The sequence below is a fragment of the Macrobrachium rosenbergii genome, chromosome 31 (genome assembly GCF_040412425.1).
Source record: "Macrobrachium rosenbergii isolate ZJJX-2024 chromosome 31, ASM4041242v1, whole genome shotgun sequence".
Taxonomy (NCBI): Eukaryota; Metazoa; Arthropoda; class Malacostraca; order Decapoda; family Palaemonidae; genus Macrobrachium; species Macrobrachium rosenbergii.
Window position 1 is genome coordinate 32,759,896 of NC_089771.1, and position 20,287 is coordinate 32,780,182.

Genomic DNA, 20,287 nt, shown 5'->3' on the forward strand with positions numbered 1-20,287 from the left:
GGCTTCTTTGCGGCGATTCAGAATATCTCGGGTAACATGTTTTATGTTTTTCTAAAAAGGGATTATTTTTGTCCACATTCTTTTGTTTTTCTTCCCGCGTCATCTATCTCCTGGTCAAGTCGTTCACTTCGCGTCGTCCCAACTCCCTCCTTAAGCATGGGGGCTGAACGTGTTTTATGTCTGTTTTATAAATAAGGAAGTTTCGATATTATTTTACTTCCTCGACCTCATTAATGTTGTCCTCCGCATCCTTTATCGTTTGTTTTCACTCCCGCGTCATCCATCTGTAGGTCAAGTCGTCCACTTCGTGTCGTCCCAGTTTTCGCTCGCTACCTCCTTATGCATGGGGCTGAACAAGGCTGAATGTGGAGGCATTTCCTGCCCGTGTAAGCCCAAGTGCGATATCTCTGTTCCAGCTGAAGTTTTCATATCCTGATTGAGGGTTTTGACGTCATCACGCCTCGTTGCTCTCGATGGGTGCCTTGGCTCTTTAGCCCCTTTAAAGGCGCTAGGATGATTAGAGAGAGAGAGAGAGAGAGAGAGAATAAAATATAGGGGAGGGGCATTCAAAACTATATATATATAATGTGTGTAAAATGTTTAAAATCCATGAAGTTGTAATGATCCCTCAGTCACGTCATTCTTTTGACAGTTACACTTCTGTTTATCAGACATTTCTTGCTGCAGAATGACAAATGTAACAGCAGAAAGCGATGATTAAGTTGGATGCTCAAATAATGAAATGTTGGAAAACAAGAGAATGTTTTCGTACAAGTAACCTCTGTTCTCTCCGCTCCAGAAAACATTCTTCGTACCGGAAAGCTCTCTTTTTATATTTAAAAATAACCTACTCTTCTTAAGACCGACATTGCTTTAGACACAAGGCGTTCCTGCGTTGAGTGGATGATCGCATTTTCAAGTACCATGCTTTTTGCCTGCTATAATGTTTATTCCATTATCCCACCGTCAGTTAGTTTTCACCATCCATATCAGCGTAGCGAAGGGTCCTGGTCATTTTATTCATGAATGATATTATGGAGTAAATGTGATACCTTTGCGTTAGACAGTGCCATTGTATGTTCAGCAATGTATTTCCCCTTGTTTTCGTGTTTTTATTTGAATCCATTCCCTGTTTCCCATTGATATGAATGGATACTGCTAACATTATTCGGGTGAAGGGAATACCAAATATTTTTGTAGTACACACACACGCACATATATATACAGTATACGTGTGTGGGTTACGTACATATATGTGCGTGTGTATGTACGGTATGTAACTAAGTAAGTAAGGAAGGGTGCTCACGCCCAAATTATTTCAGCGGGTAGCTTCCATGTTCGTCCTTAGTTCTTGTCCCTCTCGACGAGAGAGTGCGTGTGCGCTACTCCCTACAGTGACATGGTGACACCATCCGTATTCTGTCGACTTGTGTCATGACGTCACACCGATCAGTGCCGTAGATCCTTCGTGCGATTATTGTGCAGCGATGAAACTGTTTTTCTTGCCGTGCTACGGATACTGTTGGCCGTGAGTTGAAGTGTCTGTGATACTATTTTGAAGAGCCTTGCCGTGTTACCTTTCGTCTTGTCGCATTTTTTCACAAATTCTTTATTTTATCTAATTAGATTATATATATATATATATATATATATATATATATATATAATATATATATATATATATATATATATATATATATATATATATATATATATTATATATATATATATATATTGTGTATACATGCAATTGCTGTTTCCTTGTTTGTTTCCATATCGTTCTTGTTTTGAATTATTTTTTTTTCTTTTTAGCTTACATACGAGTATTTGAATATCAGGAGCCTCGCTTAATTTATAGTGGTTTTTCGGTCTATTCCCTAAAAATGTGTAGCATTGTGCATTATAATAATAATAATAATAATAATAATAATAATAATAATAATAATAAATTGCTTCAACAGTTTAATAGGATTTCTGTACACTGACGACTTACATTTCTTCCACCATCGCTGTTGCCATGTGATTATAATTAACAACAGTCCGAAATGCCAGTTTTGAATCTCATTATTCCGGCGTATGTGGTTATACTCAAGGAAAATAGCTGTCTTTTGTGGCACAATGATTTAGAGAGAGAGAGAGAGAGAATCGGCCAGTTTTGATTTTAATCGTTTCAACATGTGTTGATTATACTACTGGAAAATGGCAAACTCTTGTGGCAAAATGATTTTGATAGAGAGAGAGAGATTCTCATTGCTTCGACATACGTGATTATACTCCAGGAAAGTCTGCCTTGGTGGTAAAATGATTTAGAGAGAGAGAGAGAGAGAGAGAGAGAGAGAGAGAGCGCTATAGCTCGCGGCTTAAGGAAAGTGTTTTGTGATATGGCTGGGTTTTTCTGTTAATGAGAAATGGGCGGGTGGAGTTTTAAGAGCTTAATGTATCCTGACCACGCCCTTCGGGTGTTGTTATTTTTGTGCCCCAGGACAGTGCGGAGGCTTTTAGTGTGATAAGGTTAATAATTGGCGTTGATGTAACCTTGCTCTTTCTGGGAATCGCAATTAAATCATTGTATTTCGTGCTGTGATGATTATTTTCTGTTGTTAATTGTTCTTCGGCAAGTGACGGTTATATGCGTCTTAAATTTACCTTTTCATCTTCAAATTGTATCGCATTATTATTAGTATATTATTATTATTATCATTATTATTTGTGAATTCTACAAAATTTATATATACAGTATACATATATGTATATGTATGTATGAGAGCATTTGAGATTGAAAAGGAGAGTCTAGCAGGTTATCGAAGCTCTCGTTTTTTATATATATATATTTCTAATATATTATTTACACTGACGTCATTGTGGAATACTTCACGATTATTATTATTAATATTATTATAACATAGTGTGAAGAACCACGTACAGTTAATTGGGTCTCGTTATGACAGGACTTTAAGTATAAAATTTTGTAAGGCAACTCGGTATGTTGATAACCACATGAATGCAATGTAACATTTTTATCCAAGTTCATAAACTTGTGTTACGAAGTGTACTATAATTTCTCAAAAGTTATGCATATTTTTGAACCCAAGGTTTTGGGATGTTCCTCTAAAGAAAATTTATATAGTATGAACAATGCTGCTTGAAATATAGTACTATTTATTGAACGAAGCTAAATTCATGCAGTTTGACAATGTTGCGTGAAGATTAGTACTATGTAGTGAACGAAGCCAGACATTTTGTATTTTCTTTTTAACACGATTCCTTCTTTAGAAAATTTATATAATATTAACAACGCTGCTCTAAGTATAGTACTATTTATTGAACGAAGCTAAATTCATGTAGTTTGACAATGTTGCGTGAAGATTAGTACTATGTAGTGAACGAGGCCAGACATTTGTACTCTTGTTTTTAATACAATTCCTTCTTTAGAAAATTTATATAATATTAACAACGCTGCTTTAAGTATAGTACTATTTATTGAACGTAGCTAAATTCATGTAGTTTGACAATGTTGCGTGAAGATTAGTACTATGTAGTGAACGAAGCCAGACATTTTGTACCCTGTTTTTAACACGAATCCTTCGATCTTGCAGCGAACACAGCGTTTGCAGTGCGAGGGCATCTGTCATGATCTACGACGATGTCAATAAAAAGTGGCTGCCCTCCGGCTCCTCGACAGGTCTGTCCAAAGTACATATATATCAGCATCAGCTCAACAACACCTTTAGGGTTGTTGGCCGAAAGCTTCAGGACCACGAGGTGAGTGAGAAAGAGGCTTGGTTTTATGTTATTGGATGCTTTTTGAGAGAGAGAGAGAGAGAGAGAGAGAGTGTGTAATTTTCAAGATGTATTTATATTGGATTAGTATTCCAATCCTCTTTAAGTTATGGATATCTGTCTTTTTTTAGTTTAAGCAGTCTTTAAAATACCAGAAGAGTATCGTAAATTACTTTTGTTTTAATTAAGTCAAAGTCATGGCTTAGTTCTATTATTGAAAATTCCACAAGGGCTGTCATTCAGAAAGAATAGATTGAGAATATATTTACATTAAAAGTTTCATTACAAAAACATGGTAATGTGTTGAATGTATTCTTACCAGAATCTATTTGAGTGTAAAGCATTTTGAAGGAGCCTTTTTGGTGAAATGTGTTTACCTTGGGAACTTTTATGAATATACTGATTTTATTGATGTTACTCATGGATTTTATTAGATGATGGTATGATGAAAAGATAGCAGTGTGGTATGTGCATTAGATTGAGCTTGAATTTTCTGTTGAAGCCTAGGAAGCCTATGGAAGAATTGTTGAGCTAACTCTCTATTATGAAATTGAAGCATGGACGTTGAATGCTAATGTAAGAAAAAAAAAAGGCCAATGTGTGGAGATGAACTCTTTGTATATGTGGCATAAGAAGAATTAAAAGAACAATATGGATACTTATATGAGGTAAAAAATTCATCATAGGGGAAAGGACAGCTCTGAACATTTGGAGATGGTTTAGTCACGTGGAAAGAATGGAATAGGATAAGTTCAAGTGTGTTTAATTCACGAATAACTGAATTCTTCTCCTCTTGCAGGTTGTAATAAATTGTGCCATATTAAAAGGATTAAAATATAATCAAGCAACTGTAACCTTTCATCAGTGGAGGGACAATCGCCAGGTTTATGGTCTGAATTTCTCCAGTAAAGATGACGCAGATGCCTTTGCAAATGCCATGCTCCAAGCTTTGGAGGTGGGTGGTTACCTTCTGACTCATTTCTCATAGAATAATAGCAATAGTAAGTTATCACCTCTTGAAAGGACAAAGAGGGGCTTGTAGAATTTCCTAAATATGAACATTTTCAAAAACATTGAACAGTAGAGTTCAATCTTGGTAAGATTAAAGTAGTAAATAATACTGGTTCATGGTTGAGGAGACATTCTTCAGGTAAGGAATATTTGATATATATTTTTTCAAGTACTGTTGATTAAAGGAAGTAACTGGTGATAGATCTACTTTGATTTCTGGGTTCCAGTCTTTTGAGTTGAAGAGGGTTTTATTAAACTGTTACTCCTTTTTAGATCAGTCTATGAAAAATTCAAATTTATGAGTGGAATAAAACAAATTTTCTCTCTTGTTTGTAAATGGCAGAGAATTATTGTACATTACTTGAAAATGGGCATTATCACATTTTTGTGACAACATCGGTACAGCAATTGTTACTCATATTTGACCAAAGTTTTGCATAGAACAGGTAATGTGAAATGGTCCTTAGTTTATTTTGAAGTATTTGTATAAAAAAAATTGTTTGCAAAAAGAATAATTAAAATAGAGGCACTTTTTCACCTGATTTTCTCACTAATTACAAAGCTTTTGTTAAACAGGTGCTCAATAATGGTGGGAATGCTCGTCAGATTCCTCCTCCTCCTCCCCCTCATGCAACTCCCCCAGCCCAGCAGATGGCGGCAATCCAGCAACAGCAGCAGCAGCAGCAGCAACAGCAGCAGCAGCAACAACAGCAGCAGCAGCCGCCGCAGCACCAGCCTCCGCCGCAGCCCCCAGCAATGATGACGCAGCCATCGCAGCCGCACTACCACAACCAGCATTACAACGACGAGGATATGGGGTACAGGTATGCTGATCCCCATGTCTACAACAACCACTACGAGAAAACCTACGACAGGACCTACGACAACTTCCACCATTATCATGACACACGGTAAAGTAAAGACGCTGGAGCCATACATCCTGCCCGGGCTGTTGATGCTCTCTCTTGGTGCACGGGCGAGGGACCACTACTACCGCTACTCCTCTACTGATGCTGCGTTGATGCTGACTCACAGCTGTTTTCACTAACGGAAGGGGATAGGGTGGCTGTTCCATCGCCTCTGTATATGCTTCTCTGCTGTTTGGTTGGCCATCTTATTATGTGTTTTGAAGTCATCCAGGAAAGATGTATCCTGTATTTATATTCATGAAATATTTGTTATATATTCAAATGCAGCATATACAGTGCTGATGGATAGCATTTGTGCACCTTGACCCTTCATTTCTCCATCATGCGATAATGTGTAGTCGAATCCTCCTACGGTATTGCTAGAGTACTAGTTGGTTTCTAGGCTCCTCTGGCAATTGCTGGGAGTGGTGTTCTGTTCTTTAGAAAGTTTAGTTTGTTTTTAGTTTCCTTGATTTGCAATAGTGAAGTTGGATGTGCAGTATTGTGATATAGCGCTGATATATTAGCTACATGCTTTTTGACATTAGGGTAGCTTGATACACTGTACAGAGTTTTTCATGTAGATATTTTATGATACAAATTTTGTAGTGGAGTGTGTGAAGCATGCTTTTATTTTTTGTGATGATGGATATTTTTTTAATGATTATAGCGTTGCTGTGAATATTTTCTACACATACATACTAGCATTTTTTCAGGTCATCATGTTTTCATTAGGTTGTTAATATCATCTACAATGCTTGTTTCAGGACTATGACTCGTGAAGACGTGGCCGTTATGCAGGAGCGTTGCATGGCTGGCCAACAAAATATGGGAGCTCCTCCACCACCACCACCGCCTGGTCACCATCGTACAAATTCTGCACCTAATGCTCCACCTCCAGCGCCACCTGCCCCACCCATTGGTGGTCCTCCTCCTCCTCTTCCATCAGGTGGACCTCCACCACTGCCTTCTTCAGGTCCTCCTATACCAGCAGCTCCTCCTATGGGAGGACCACCTGCTCCTCCAGCTCCTCCTATGGGTGGACCACCAGCACCACCACCTGGTGGCCCCCCTCCACCTCCGGCACCACCAGCACCTCCCGGTGCAGGTGCCCCTCCCCCACCACCTCCACCCCCAGGAGGACTTGCCCGATCACAGTCGTCATCAGATGAACCATCTGGAAATAGTGGTCTGGCAGCTGCTTTAGCCGGTGCAAAATTACGTAAAACACGGGCCCCCGATAGTGAGAGCACTGGTTCAAGCAGCTCGGGAGGTAGCATTGGCCGAGGTTCTGGCGAGAGACCAGGTTTAGGAGGTATGATGTCTATGATGGATGAAATGGCTGCCACGCTAGCACGTCGTAGGGCTAAAAACAAGGATCCTCCATCATCGCCGACACAATCCCAGGTGTGTGAATTTAACCAGTAAATTGCAGAATTAGGGAAGTTGAATGTGAGGTCCTGTTAACTTTGTTGCCATCATGATGTACAGTAGATAGCTTGCATTGGTCGCTATGGCTGAGAAGTTTATGATAAGTCTGTAATTCAGGTCTGTAATATGCAAAATACAGATTTATGATAAATCTCTGTAATTTGTAAAATACAAGTTACTTTAAAAATTCTTATGAATAGTAGGCATGACTAACCTTAATTTAAAGAGGCTTTAAGACTTCTAAAGCACTTGAATCATTGATGATTGATGATCCGGCCAAAGCCATTATATATCTCAAATATTATGTGTAGAGCTTATATGATTGTCAATAGACCTTACTAGAATAATCAGTTTAGAAGAAATTGCTGAAACATTTTGACATGAAGTAATATTAAGGCTAATGTATAGCTCTGTTGATGATTACAGGAAAATTTTTTAAAGTAAAATTTCTTAGACATATTTTCTCAAAGAATCAAGCTAACGACACACATTATGATATGGTGTCATGTCCAGAACATTAGCGTAAGGTCCTGAGGCTGAGTGATAAAGAATCCCCATTAAGTTTGTTGAGCTGTTGCACAATATAAGTATATATTGACTTAGAAGTTATGGACATCAAATATTTTCCAGCCTAATAAAATATACCTATTTAAAAGTGAATGCTTCAAGTTACCCCATTGAGGAATTAAGAACTATTGTCTGGTGTAAGATTTTAAAGCATTTTTTATTTTTTCAACAGGATCCACCAAGATCATCACAAAAGAGCCCAGGCAACACTTCTAGTAATGGAAAACCTGGCCCAGAATCTCCCAAACCTCCTAGAAAAAGATTTGGTTCCACATCAGATGATGGTGCCCCTAAAGTCAATGGTATTGGTGACTCAGCTGCTGGTGGTGCATCAGCAGGAGACTTAGATAGATTAAAAGATGAAATCATGGATGAAATGAGGAAGGAATTAGAGAAAATAAAACAAGAAATTATTGATGGTAAGTGTAACATGTTTTTGATTTGTATTTATACAATTATGGCAACACCTCACTTTTCCAGTTTATCCATATCTGTCCAACAACCCTTGGCTGCATTGATTGTAGGATGAAATGTAACAATCATTCCGAGCTAATGGGATGAAATGTAACAATCATTCCGAGCTAATGACAAGTTTCTGCTTACATTTTAGAAAGGTTGCTTCAGTGTGAGTTTTGCTCAGGATATCAAAGAAGATACATCTTCTTTCGTTGTTTCATTATTAATTCCTAAAATATTTCTTCCACAGCTGTGAAAATGGAGTTAAACCGAAGATAAGTGTGATAAGAACTGAAGAAATGCAGATTCAAGTATTTGGTGGCATTTACCAAAAAGTCAACTTTGCAGGACGTGTGATTTAGGGACCATTTACCTTCTGTACCAAAAATGAATTTTGGTGTAATGGGGAAAAACATTTTTAATGCTCATATATGGCAAGTATATATGAAGTAAAACAATCACAACAATAGAAGCCTTTTTAAAATCATTAGTAGAAGTGCTTCAAGGTGCAAAAATACTGCAATGTGCTGTTCTGTGCCCCATTTCTTTGTTTTACTTTTGAAGTTAAAAGACTGAATATTTTGAAATTGAGAGGACAGTTATCTTATAACTTGGGCGCGTTTTGGCTTTGTGTTACTGAAGCATTGACGGCAATTTCATGTTTTCATATGGTATCATCACTCATCAGACAGTATGCAAAGTTACTCTCATCAGGAATGAACTGATAATGATCACATGTTATAATTTATCCATATTATTTTATTGCATTGAAGCTATGCTTCCAGAGACATGTCAGGTTTTGAAAATACTGATGAAATGTACAGCTCAATTGACTTGATGTAGTGGCAGACGTAGTGATCATTAAATCATGCTAAATATACTCAGTTGTGTTAAGTGTGCTGTTTGTTGAGCAAAATGTCAGGTTGATACTTGTCATGATATTGGCCATTTTCATTGAAAAGTATTCTGTCATCTGTATAACACCAGGTTTCAGTTTTCATACAAAACGATCTAATTTTGATTCGAGATTCGTTTCTAGGACTGGCTTGACAGAATGATGCTGTACAGCCATACCTTCAACTCATGTGCTTTATTAAGAATTGTATATGACAGCCACACTGCCTATCCCAAGGTCTTCACATCAAGTTTTGTACTAGCCCGGCCCAATTTGCACCCCCCTCCCCCTCCCTCCTTTGACCCATTGTACATATGAATCCTCATTGCCCTGAATCAGGAGGGTATGATGGCTCCACCCTCTTGGGGCCTAAAAGCCTTTGCATTTAGTACAGTGTCAGTTTTCGTACTCTTGCTAGTGTTTTTTATGCATCATCATGGAAATATTTATGCCACATTAGCATATACCTTGATTACAATGGTGGAATTCAGTTACCTTTTGTACATACGTGTAGATACTGTGGTGATTGTTAGTGGTAGTGCTTCTGTGGTCTTTGCTCACCTATGCTGCTGAACAGACTCTAGACTGGATTTTTGAACCATGCCCCTGCTGGGCAATATAGTTGAGTCAGTTGTACAGTAGTTCATTAAGTACTTAGTGCTGATCTTTTTTTTTTCTATGAAGTGTATTCATTATATGAAAAAGGTCCTGTCGGATATTCTTTTTGATAATTTTCACCATTATCATCTCTTCTGTGTCAATTTTTTTTTTTTGAGTAAGATACCAGCTGTTCTCAGTTGTAAAGGTATGAAGTACTCCCTGTTGCCACAAGTAAACCAAAGACAATGTCTCTAAGGTGATCTTAGATGATTATATTACATGGGTTTGTTACCTTAAATTTTTTATGTAAGAGTAACGGTATTGTACTATTAGGTCATCTTTTGTTGCCATACGTTTCATTTCATATGAGTTGTTACTCCTTCTGATGTTTCAGAAACATTATATAAGATAGTTCTCTTACAGGTCGAATCGCGTCATTTACATTTTTATCATTAGCAAGCAAAAGCTGCAAATGGTAAACAAGGACCCATTTAATATCAATATTTATTGGCAGGAACTCCAGTTAATCTTAAACATCTTTGGTCCTTCATATACTTTTTTCCAAGAAGCTGGTCTTTTGAATTTTTTACAGTATTCGAATTCACAAGATTTTGTCTTTGGTTTACAGTGACAAGTTAAAATTAATGTTATGTGGACATAAAGGTGTTCAACTCAAGCAAGCGTACTTGGAGCTCCGATCGGTCATTTTCATTAACATGATTGTTGAAATTTCTTTTTTTTTTTTTTTTTCTATCATTCCAACTCATGTCTAGCAAGAGTAGTGAGCTTCAAAAAACAGTCTTGAATAGTACAGATCCTACAGGTCTGTACACTCTACCAGACTGTCTTAAACATGGAATACCAGGGTTTGTTTGGTATCTAGTCAAGACTCCTTAAGAAGATCAATTACACCATGTTTGTCATGGGATGATTACTGTAAACAATGATCATTATATTATAAGTGAACTTCAGCGGAGCGAAGTTGATATGGTGTAGTTACCTATTAATCTAATGCAGTTTTTCTCTATTATATTACTGATTTCAAACATTTTTGGAGCACAGATGAGAATTTTGACTATAGGGGATAATTCTGTGTGGTTTGCATTTGTTTAACATTTGACCATGACTTTTACACGTTTCCTTCATGATGAGGATTGTCTTTCAGCTGTAAAATTTCGGATAAAGATGTTTTTATCATTTTCGTGAATGCATTTTAGTCAGGCTTACAGGCATTTGTTAAAACGTTGATTTTTTATTCACAACATATTTTTTTATGTTTGTTATGACAGTATTATTTTTCAAATGTTCTACTGTAATTGATCTTTTCTATAAAACGTTACTGATGAAAATTACAGCGTACCAGGTGAAGGATGTCCAGTTGCTCAAATGTTTTAAGATTTATTTAGTAACCTTTTAAGTTACCGCATACCTGAAAACATGCAGAATGTTGAGATGGAGAGAATCATCCCCATAATTGTCAAATAACTTATCCAGATGCTGTAAGGAGGTTTTAGACAAACCAACAAAGCTATCTTTTATAATCTATTTATTGCTGCTTACAAGTTAAGTGCTTCCATTTTCTGTAAATTATTGTGTTTTATGGATGAAGAGGAAAATGGAAGCAGGGGAAGGTACTGATACTTGTGTCCCCACAAGATACTTGAAAAGTAATTCCATTATTTATTCATTCCCAGTAGATACTTTGTTCTTGTAAAAACAGGTAAAATAGTGCTGTAGTATTGTGGAAAATTGCTGGTGATAATAATGTCATACAAATTTGGCATTTAGTAATTTTCTACAAGATGCAGCATTGCAATATGATAAATATCGGTGAAGAGCACACGTTAATTTCTAGGTGTTCTTTTTAACCACTGCATTAGTTTTTCATATTAAAGAAAACTATATTCATAACACTCCCAATAGAATCTGAAAATTAACATAGACAATGTTAAAGATCATACTATAGCGAGTATTAAGTTTTATTATTAGAATGTTAAACATTATGTTTTAGATACCTTATTGGGCCAATAATCTTAGTCAAGGTTTAGCAGCTTATACAGGTTTATTTCTTTGGTTTCCATTTATACATGCTGAGCATGTACAGAAACCAATTTTGTTTAACATTGGCTAAATTGTTTATAGCAAATATATAAGGTAATCTAATCTGAATCAGAAGTATTTCTTATCAGACTGTTGAAACTCAAGTAAGTCTGTAACCACGAAAAAGTCATGTATATTACAGTACCTAATAAGATTCACTTGAAATCCCCAGTGCACACAATGTAGTCTGTTTATCTTGAACAGTAATATAAGATGAAATTGTACATGGAAACTAGTTTTTTGACCTATTGACAACCTGAAATTTATTTTGCTCCTAGGGAGATGCAAACCATCATCTTTTATACAGGAGTATCCCTTAGTTCCAGCTGGAATCACTCACTGAACTTTGTAAGATTTAGTGGTTAAGGGGTATGAATGGGAGAATACCCCTCATTCACTTACTGACACCAGCCACTTTCTTCACCCACTGCCATGTGAGAACATTTTGCTTACCTCCACCTAAGTTGATCTTGTGTTTTTCCTTGTTTTCTGAGTTTTTTTTGAGGTTCGAAGGATTAGTCCCTTCTTCCCTCCACTTTTCATTATTCATGGTTTCCCACTGTTTTGTTCATTAATCTTTAAAATTTCAGCACCGTTTAAGTTGAAGGGGAGGTAGTACTGCTGCTGGAAGGTGATAGGTAGAAGAGGTTTCAGTCAAGTGTTAGTTACCTCTTACCTTTCCCTTGTCTACCAAAGTCTTTCCAACGCCTTCCTTGTTCTTACCCTTCTGAGGATTGGGTCAGTTGTCAAAGGACATGGGGATCCTACTCATTCTACTATGCATCATCTGTAATGGCTGCTGCTACTGCAACTTTTATGATATCACCAGCTGCATTTGCTGTTGCTGCAACATTTTCGTCTGCTTTTGCTGTAGCCAGGACTTTGTAACCTCCACCTCTTCTTCCCTTCTCTCTTACGCTAAGAGGTATAGAGTAGGGGAGCACTATCTGCTTGCTATGAATGTGCATGCTCTTAGGCATGTGCGCAGCAAAGAGCTTTTTCTCCAGGGAAAATCTCTTCTAGTTCCATGTATATCTGAATACACACTTGATAGAACCTGTGCATTGAAGATTATCTGGTTACACACCTGAGCAAGAGCTTGATCCTTGGACTGGACATGTATCTCAGGTGTTTAAGGGTGATACAGTCCTGTCCTCGTGTACCTGGTCTGCAGACCAGTGTGCAGTAATCACTCCCTGTGTGTGTCCTTGAATTACACCTGGTTGGAACATGCCAACCTGTTCACTGATGCAAGCTTGATCATAGGATTGGGCGCACTCCAATGCGAACAGGTTCAAGTTGCATCTTTTGTGGGATATATCAGCTCAGTTTAGGTAATGGTGACCATGCATTGATGTGCACTCAAAACTGGAATGCAACCACTTACATTGGCTGAGGAAGTTTGGAAACATATTTCACCATCTCTCCCAAGCAGAGGGAGAGTTAGTGATCTTGAATTGCTTCACGCAGCATTTTCTCCGTTACCCTCTGGCCTAGCATGGTTGAGATAAGTGCACTTTCTTCTCAAAATACATACTGTCATCAGACTAAGTGAAATTAGGTTGTTGGTGTGGTGAGTAACAAACTTCCTCCTTTCAGTACTTTGAGTGCTGGAAAGTTATTTTTGTATGCACTCATGGTACACTTAGGCCAGGATGGATAGCACTTTGTAACGATCTCTCCAGCAGCTTTTTCTTGACCTACCTTTTTCCTGAACATCTCTGGTTCTCTGGTGCAGACACTCAGGATGCCTGCTCTATGATTCCCCATGATTTTACACTCACAAGAGAGATTATAGTCTTCAGGTTATTACCTTCATTTTAATGCACACAAACTTGTTACTTCAGTAAATTCAGTTTCAACTAATCATATGGAAGCATTGGATTCTCTTCCACAATTTCAAGAGGTTACATCTTTCCTCCTCCCAGTACCCCAGCACAGCAGTATTGGTACGTAGGTTGTTTGGCTCTTGGCAAACCAAATGAAATTGAGGAAATAACCACTGCCATCCTGTTGTGAACCTTATTAAACAAGTTCTTGAAGAGCTAGTCAGGAGGTAAAGCAGTTGTTCTGACTGCTGTGGTTGCATTCTGCTTTTGACATTTTGGTCAGGTTAACTTCCTGATCTGTGGAACACAGTTCCTGTTCTTCAGTAATCAAGCTTACAACTTCCTTAAAAACACTTAGAATGCCTTGGTGGTACTGATCCACAACAGAAATGGCTCCATAGGAGGTTTCCTTAAAAACACTTAGAATGCCTTGGTGGCTGATCATGACTCCTTCCACAACAGAAATGACTATCATAGGCTGCTGGTTTTCACTATATGATGAAGTTTAGACTCAAACAAGGGGCAAGAAGGAAGAGTAGTTTTTCTTCTTCCTCCCCTTCGCTGCAGTTGAACACTCCATTTGTTCCCTCTTTCCCTAGGGAAGAAGCAAGAAACCCCCTCATCACATTGGTGTTGGACTTGACACTACCCCATTCATAAGTTAACATGGAGTTGGTAGTGGAGGGGGAACAGGGGCCTGAGTTAACATTTCCACCAACTGAATATTATCAGCCCTTGTGGCAGCACAGCGACCTGTAGCCCCTCCTTTGGATGTGGCTAGGCCTTCAAATTCCTGTGTTGAGAAGTAAGAACTTCTCAACTCCCACACCAGTATCCCAGGCATTTTTCCTTTAGGAAGGGGAATAAAGACTTCCCCACCCCTTCTGTCTTCCTCAAGACACAGCCAAGTAAGAGGGAAGGGGAAAGAATGAGGGAGAGGGTGGTAACTATGTAACTTTCCCATTCAAAAATAGTACAAAGACAGAAGTGGATTCCTGGATTTTAGGCCTTCTGGGGGCAGTCACTATAGTCTTAGAAAGACTACCACCCTTTTCTCTCTCTGACAGCAAACTGTCTTACCTTCCCCTCAGATTCTGCAAGATCTCTAGCCTTGCTGGCAGGGTTTAAAATGTAAAGGAGCAAATAGTTGTAAGTGCCCAAGAGGTTGACTTGGACTGCTGTTGGGTCTGCAAATCCTATCCATTGAGGAGTATGTGCTACATACTCTTTTAGATGGAATGGCACAAGCTGTGCGGTAGTCCATCATAGGGTACGACTTCATGCTTACACATTTCCAAGAAACGTGTACTTTTGAATACCTGTCCATCGGAACTAAGTTCTCTCTTTTTTGGCCACTACGAGATTTTCAGTTTCAAAATTCTGTGACAGCTCTATAAGTAGTTACTAGACTCCCACCTGAATGTCGTCTGCAACATTTGCCAGATGTATGTTTTGATTGTTATTGTTACCTGGAAAACTGATTTTCTTCCAGGCTTCTTCAGGAAGAAGTCCTCCTACTTCCTTTCAACAGGTGGGGCAGAAGGATAAAAGTTAGATATCATGCCCAATTAACAAACAAGTACCCAGGTATGCTCGTAAGCACGGCACTCATGTTCTCCTCTCGCGGGAGCAGATTTCTGCTCTCACTCTACCTTCTTCACTGATGCTGAGCTACAACAGCTTCTCTCAACTGCCCTTCTCTTCTGGTGCAAGTCACAGAAGTGTTTATGTGGTGTTGGGATGACAGGATCCCTTCGAGAGTATTATGAACTTTCCCTCCTCCTGAAGTGCATTGTTATAGTTGCATTGAAGGAAGGGTAAAACATTCTTCAAGATTGTTCTGAGAAGGAAGGGTGGTTCTGGCCATAAGACTCACCTCATCTACAGGCCAACATTCTTGCAACACTGGAAGTGTCGCTTCCCTGCAGGTTTCCAAAAATAACTGATATACAGAACATCTTTAGTGGAACTTTGCCAAGGAAGGATAAAGGCTCTGCTCTTGCTTTCCTTTGTGGCACTTGCAGATACACAAGTGGATAGCTTACCACATAACTGGGATGTCTGCCAGTATGAAATGGGATTTATTATTAAAATAGTTTAACCAGACCACTGGCTGCCAGGCTATTGCAGTGGTTGGGATCAGTTTGATTAAGAGCAATCGTCACTCCATTAACAGTGGAAGTTTCAGTTCTAGTTCAGTTTGAGTACCCTTCTATAGGTAGGATACTGTGTTCTGGACCTTACTGCACTAGTCAACCTTTTCACCAGACTGGTGGAAGGTTACAGGAGTCATGACTAACCCCTGAACATAAGCACTACCATGAGCATGATATTTTCAGGTAGCGATCAGTTCATCAAGTGAATGGGAGGACCTCCCTTCTAAGAATGTCACTGGTATAAAAGATGGTTTGTATTTCTGTAGGAACAAATAAATTTTGAAAGTAATTTATATTTTTCTCAGGTACACAAACCAGTCTTTTTATAGTAAACCCACCTCACCCACTCCACTGTGTCTCTGCAGCCAATGAATTTGTGGCTAGTGGTGGTCACTTAGAGGTATTCCCTCAATCACCCCCCATTAACCACCAGTTACCAGGTTCAATGACTAATTCCAGTTGGTGCTGAAGGATACTTCTATATAAAAGACTCAGGTTTGTATACCTGGGAAAGATACAGATTATTTTAAAATTCTTTAAATTTATTTGATGCTGGTACTGTAAACAGGCATTCTGCTTTTCTTGTAGGTACTGCTATTTATAATGGAAAAAAAAATAGAACAATGACAGTTTTGAATAGCTGACCCTGAAATATAAAAAAAAAAATTATTTTTGTGATGAAAATTCTAAAAGATAATCACAAAAAAAAGTGTGAATATCTGAAAATGTTCACCAGATGCTTGTAGGATAAACAACATCAGACAGGGAAACCCTGGCCAGCTAAGAAAGTTAAAGCCATGCTAAGGCAGATGCAGACCTGACCAGCTAAAGAAAGTAAAAGCCATGCTTAGGCATTTTTCAAATTTACCAAGCGCTTGTCAACATTTGAAACACTTGGAGAGTTGAAGACCAAGTAAAGCCAACTTAGGTTCAAGATCATCTCTCATCAAAAATGCAAAAGCAAGCAAGCACATCTGTAGCTGAACTCCAACTTGAAAGTGTAATTGGAGAGATGCAAATTTGTCTCCCAAGTCAGTTAATCTTAAGAAAACTACAGAATGAGGAAGGCTGTCTCAAAATTAGTTTTTGTACAGTTTTTTCCCATTCCTGCTCTCATTATTTGGTCCAGTATCTGTAGAGATCCAATCTGTGCCTACCCAACTTTAGCAGACCTTTAGTCTCAAGGCAGTTTTGACCTTTATTTCTGCACTTGGAGTGTAAAATAAAAAATAATTTACAATGGAGTTACTGCCTTGAAGCCAATAATTTCATGATATATCAGTTTGCATTAAATGTCTTATTTCATTGTATAATTTTTATGGGTCACCATTTGCTAGCTCATAACGAAGTTAGGTGTAGCGACTTTCTCACAGTAATGAATGCTTCCTAGCTTGAAGTCTTTATTTGGATAATTCATTTACTTTCCTTGTAATGACATTGGATAGATAAAATTGAGTTGTACAAAAAAATTGTTAAGTCTCTTGTGTGATAGGATGTTTAAGACAAAAAATATAAAACCAAAGTTGTTGTCGTCCTTAATTTGGTATGCTTACAATACTTCAGTGAAGTATGAGAACATACTGGTTGGGGACTAGCTTTATCTTGTACAAGCAGTGATGGAATTCTACTGTATTTTACTCTAAGTGATTCCATAAAACACTTGGCCACCTAGTCCTTATCATAACATTTCTTGTTCAGTGTACTGTAATCTATGACAGAATTGCCTTGTTACACATTAGATTTTCATCTTACTGCTACATTTTCTATTTGATAATACTTCTGTTGCTTTTCCTTAGGATAAATATATTACAATGTGGATTTTCCCAATATTTTATATATAGTTTTAATTGTATCCATGGACTATGTGTTTGTAATAATAAAGTTGATCTTTGCTATATTGATATACTGTAATTTGAAAAGACATGTTAAATGTTACAGGTGATGCAGGTTAATTATTTCCCTACAGTGTGGGTTCTGTTCCTTTTACAGATATTTGTCCGAATAAATGCTTTTGGTGCACAAATGTTAGTGAGACTGAAGTCAGTGAGTGGTTGACGATACACACTAGGGCTCGTGAGGCATTAAATTCTAACAGCAAGGTCACACTGAGAAATAAGCACAGTACCCCAGTTTTGTATTCTTGGCTTTGTCAGTACAGTGGTTTTAATTTATGTAGAGGATGTGATGTTAAAAGGGAAAAATGGTTGACTGTAAAACGTTGTGGATGAAGCATGACAAGGTTTGTGCAATAGGTAAATGTACGTAAAATTTTGCCAAGGCCAGCAAAACTCAACATATTAAACAGTACCGAGAAATTAACTGAACGAACTTGGCAGTATTATCAGTAGCAGCATATCAGTGAGGGGGCACTGCTCAGTGAACTTACCTTTTGTGATCTCAGGTAGGTGTCGGGACATCATTGAGGTCTGATAGAATTGTGAACTTGACAAATACAAGCAAATGATGTGTCTATTTTGTAACGAACTTGAAAGTAAGTTCATATTAAGCGACTTCAAATAAAATATTTTTTAATTGATTTCACAAAGAGCTTAATGTAGATGTCCTGATAACCTCAAGTCGTATGCTCTCCAGCTCGTGCTAGAATACCAGTCCCATCTTTGATATGTATTCATATGTTCTTAAATAAAATATACAATTGTGTCAGGTTTTTATTTAGCAGCTCATTATATATAATTTTCTCCTGAAAAGTTTTAACAAAAATGGGTTCAGTCAAGTACTAAGCTATTGCTAAGTGGTACTTGACCTACATTTGGCCATGCCTCAAGTTATGTTAGAAAGGTTGCCAGATAAGGAATGTGACTGGTGGACAGGAACACCCTTACTTTCTCTGTTGTCCATATCAGGGCCTGGACTGTTCTACAAAGATATGCAAAGTTTATGAAGACCAAACAATTCATCATTGGTATCTCTTTGCACTGACAAAAGCCTAAGACATACTCCTACAAGTCGAGTGAATGCATTGTCAGACCTCTGCTCATGAGTGGACTTCTGGATCTCTATCCATCTCTATTTATCAAGGAGTGGCATTCATTGGATGAAGCTTCTACCTGTCTTGTCTTGGGATCACATCATGGCATAAGAGAGAAGACTACTCCATGGAGAAGTGTAGTATCACTGACTTAGTGCAATACTTCCCTCTACAAAAGAAATCGTGCTTATGCAGGTCATTCATTACAGGTGACATGAATCACCCACAACCATCACAACAGCACTGCTCATGTTTTCTCCATTGCAAAACAACAAGGAAAGTAGGCTTCCCACCCAAGTTTTCAACCAACCGTCAGAGTAACTCTAGACAGTCAAGTGTAGCACACCTGTACTATCCAGTGAGTGGTGATAGAAAGTTAGTGAGGAGTCTTCCCACACTAACCCCCTCTTCTCCACCAGTTAACTACCTTGTCATAGAGTTCAATGACTGATCAAGCTCACAACAAAGGATACTCCTATATCAAGGCACAGCTTTGTATTTCTCTAGGAACAAATGGAAGTTGAGGAAATTAACCAAAACACTATAGAAGAATTAAAAGAAAATCAACATAATAATGTTTCAATATAATAAAAAAAAAGACCATTAGAATGAGCTCCCCCTAAAGATAAACAAAATACTAATGACTATAATAATCTGTGAAGTCAAAAAAAAAAAAAAAAGACATCTACCATTACAAAGAAACAAAATTAATCTATTGTCACAAACAACAAACCAGTCAACAGAGGTCTCACCTCAAAATATATACCAAAAAAGATAAACAAACAAAATGAATTTGTGAGGAAAGGTAATCAACCAACCAGTACTTACCATAACAAAAATTTGTATGAAAAGAGACAGAAATACATGAAGTACTTACCACAAAGAAAAAATTCCTAAGGAAAACAGGCAGAAAAACATGATGACCTATGTAGGTGTAATACATGCTTTACAGAAGCCTGCAATAAAAACACGACTATAATAAAAGTTAGCTAAAAAAAATCTGTAAATAAATAAAATGAAGTCTTGTAAAATGCAGGCTATATATATTAACCATCTGATATACAGATAAACAAATAGTGTAGATAACCACCGAGAAAATAATTCAAATATAAAGTAAAAAAAAAAATAGTAATGAAACCGTTAAACCCAAGAATACTAAGACAATTACAAAAAATCAAATTGCTAACAACAAAAATAAAACTCATTATAATAAACAGTACAACAAAAACTTTTATAAACTAGAAAAACCTCACCACTCTTGCACAAAATATTCAATAGTTAAACAAGTGGAGATGTAGTTGGCCTTCAGCAAGATTACACCTTGGAGAAATAATTCTCCTCAAAGACTATGAACATTAAATTATGTTTATAATGTGAACAAACTAGTACCATCAATGGGGAAATATTTACTAGCAACATCACAAAAAGGAGGCAACAATTTATAGTGAAATCAATTGTGAATGTTACATTAAAAATTTCAGCAATCAAGATAAACAAAAAACAGTACCTACACCATCTGCAACTTATATGATTAACCAAATAATGATGATAACTTACAAGAGAAC

The 20,287-nt window shown here is 37.5% G+C and overlaps 1 protein-coding gene across 10 annotated transcripts in view; it reads left to right on the top strand.

The window, feature by feature from the left end:
• ena (enabled) overlaps nt 1-18,394 on the top strand; it is a 205,831-nt gene extending 187,437 nt beyond the window's left edge. For 5 of the 10 annotated variants that reach the window (XM_067132624.1, XM_067132626.1, XM_067132625.1 and 2 more), the window contains 6 exons: nt 3,597-3,762; nt 4,580-4,735; nt 5,368-5,702; nt 6,467-7,106; nt 7,870-8,116; nt 8,404-18,394. In XM_067132624.1, the coding sequence (XP_066988725.1) occupies nt 3,597-3,762; nt 4,580-4,735; nt 5,368-5,702; nt 6,467-7,106; nt 7,870-8,116; nt 8,404-8,432 (1,573 nt within the window). In that variant the 3' untranslated portion in view covers nt 8,433-18,394. Of the gene's footprint in view, nt 1-1,472; nt 1,529-3,596; nt 3,763-4,579; nt 4,736-5,367; nt 5,703-6,466; nt 7,107-7,869; nt 8,117-8,403 lie in introns of those variants that run through there. The other 5 variants (XM_067132628.1, XM_067132629.1, XM_067132620.1 and 2 more) reach the window with 2 other exon arrangements.
• Nucleotides 18,395-20,287: the final 1,893 nt, after the last annotated feature.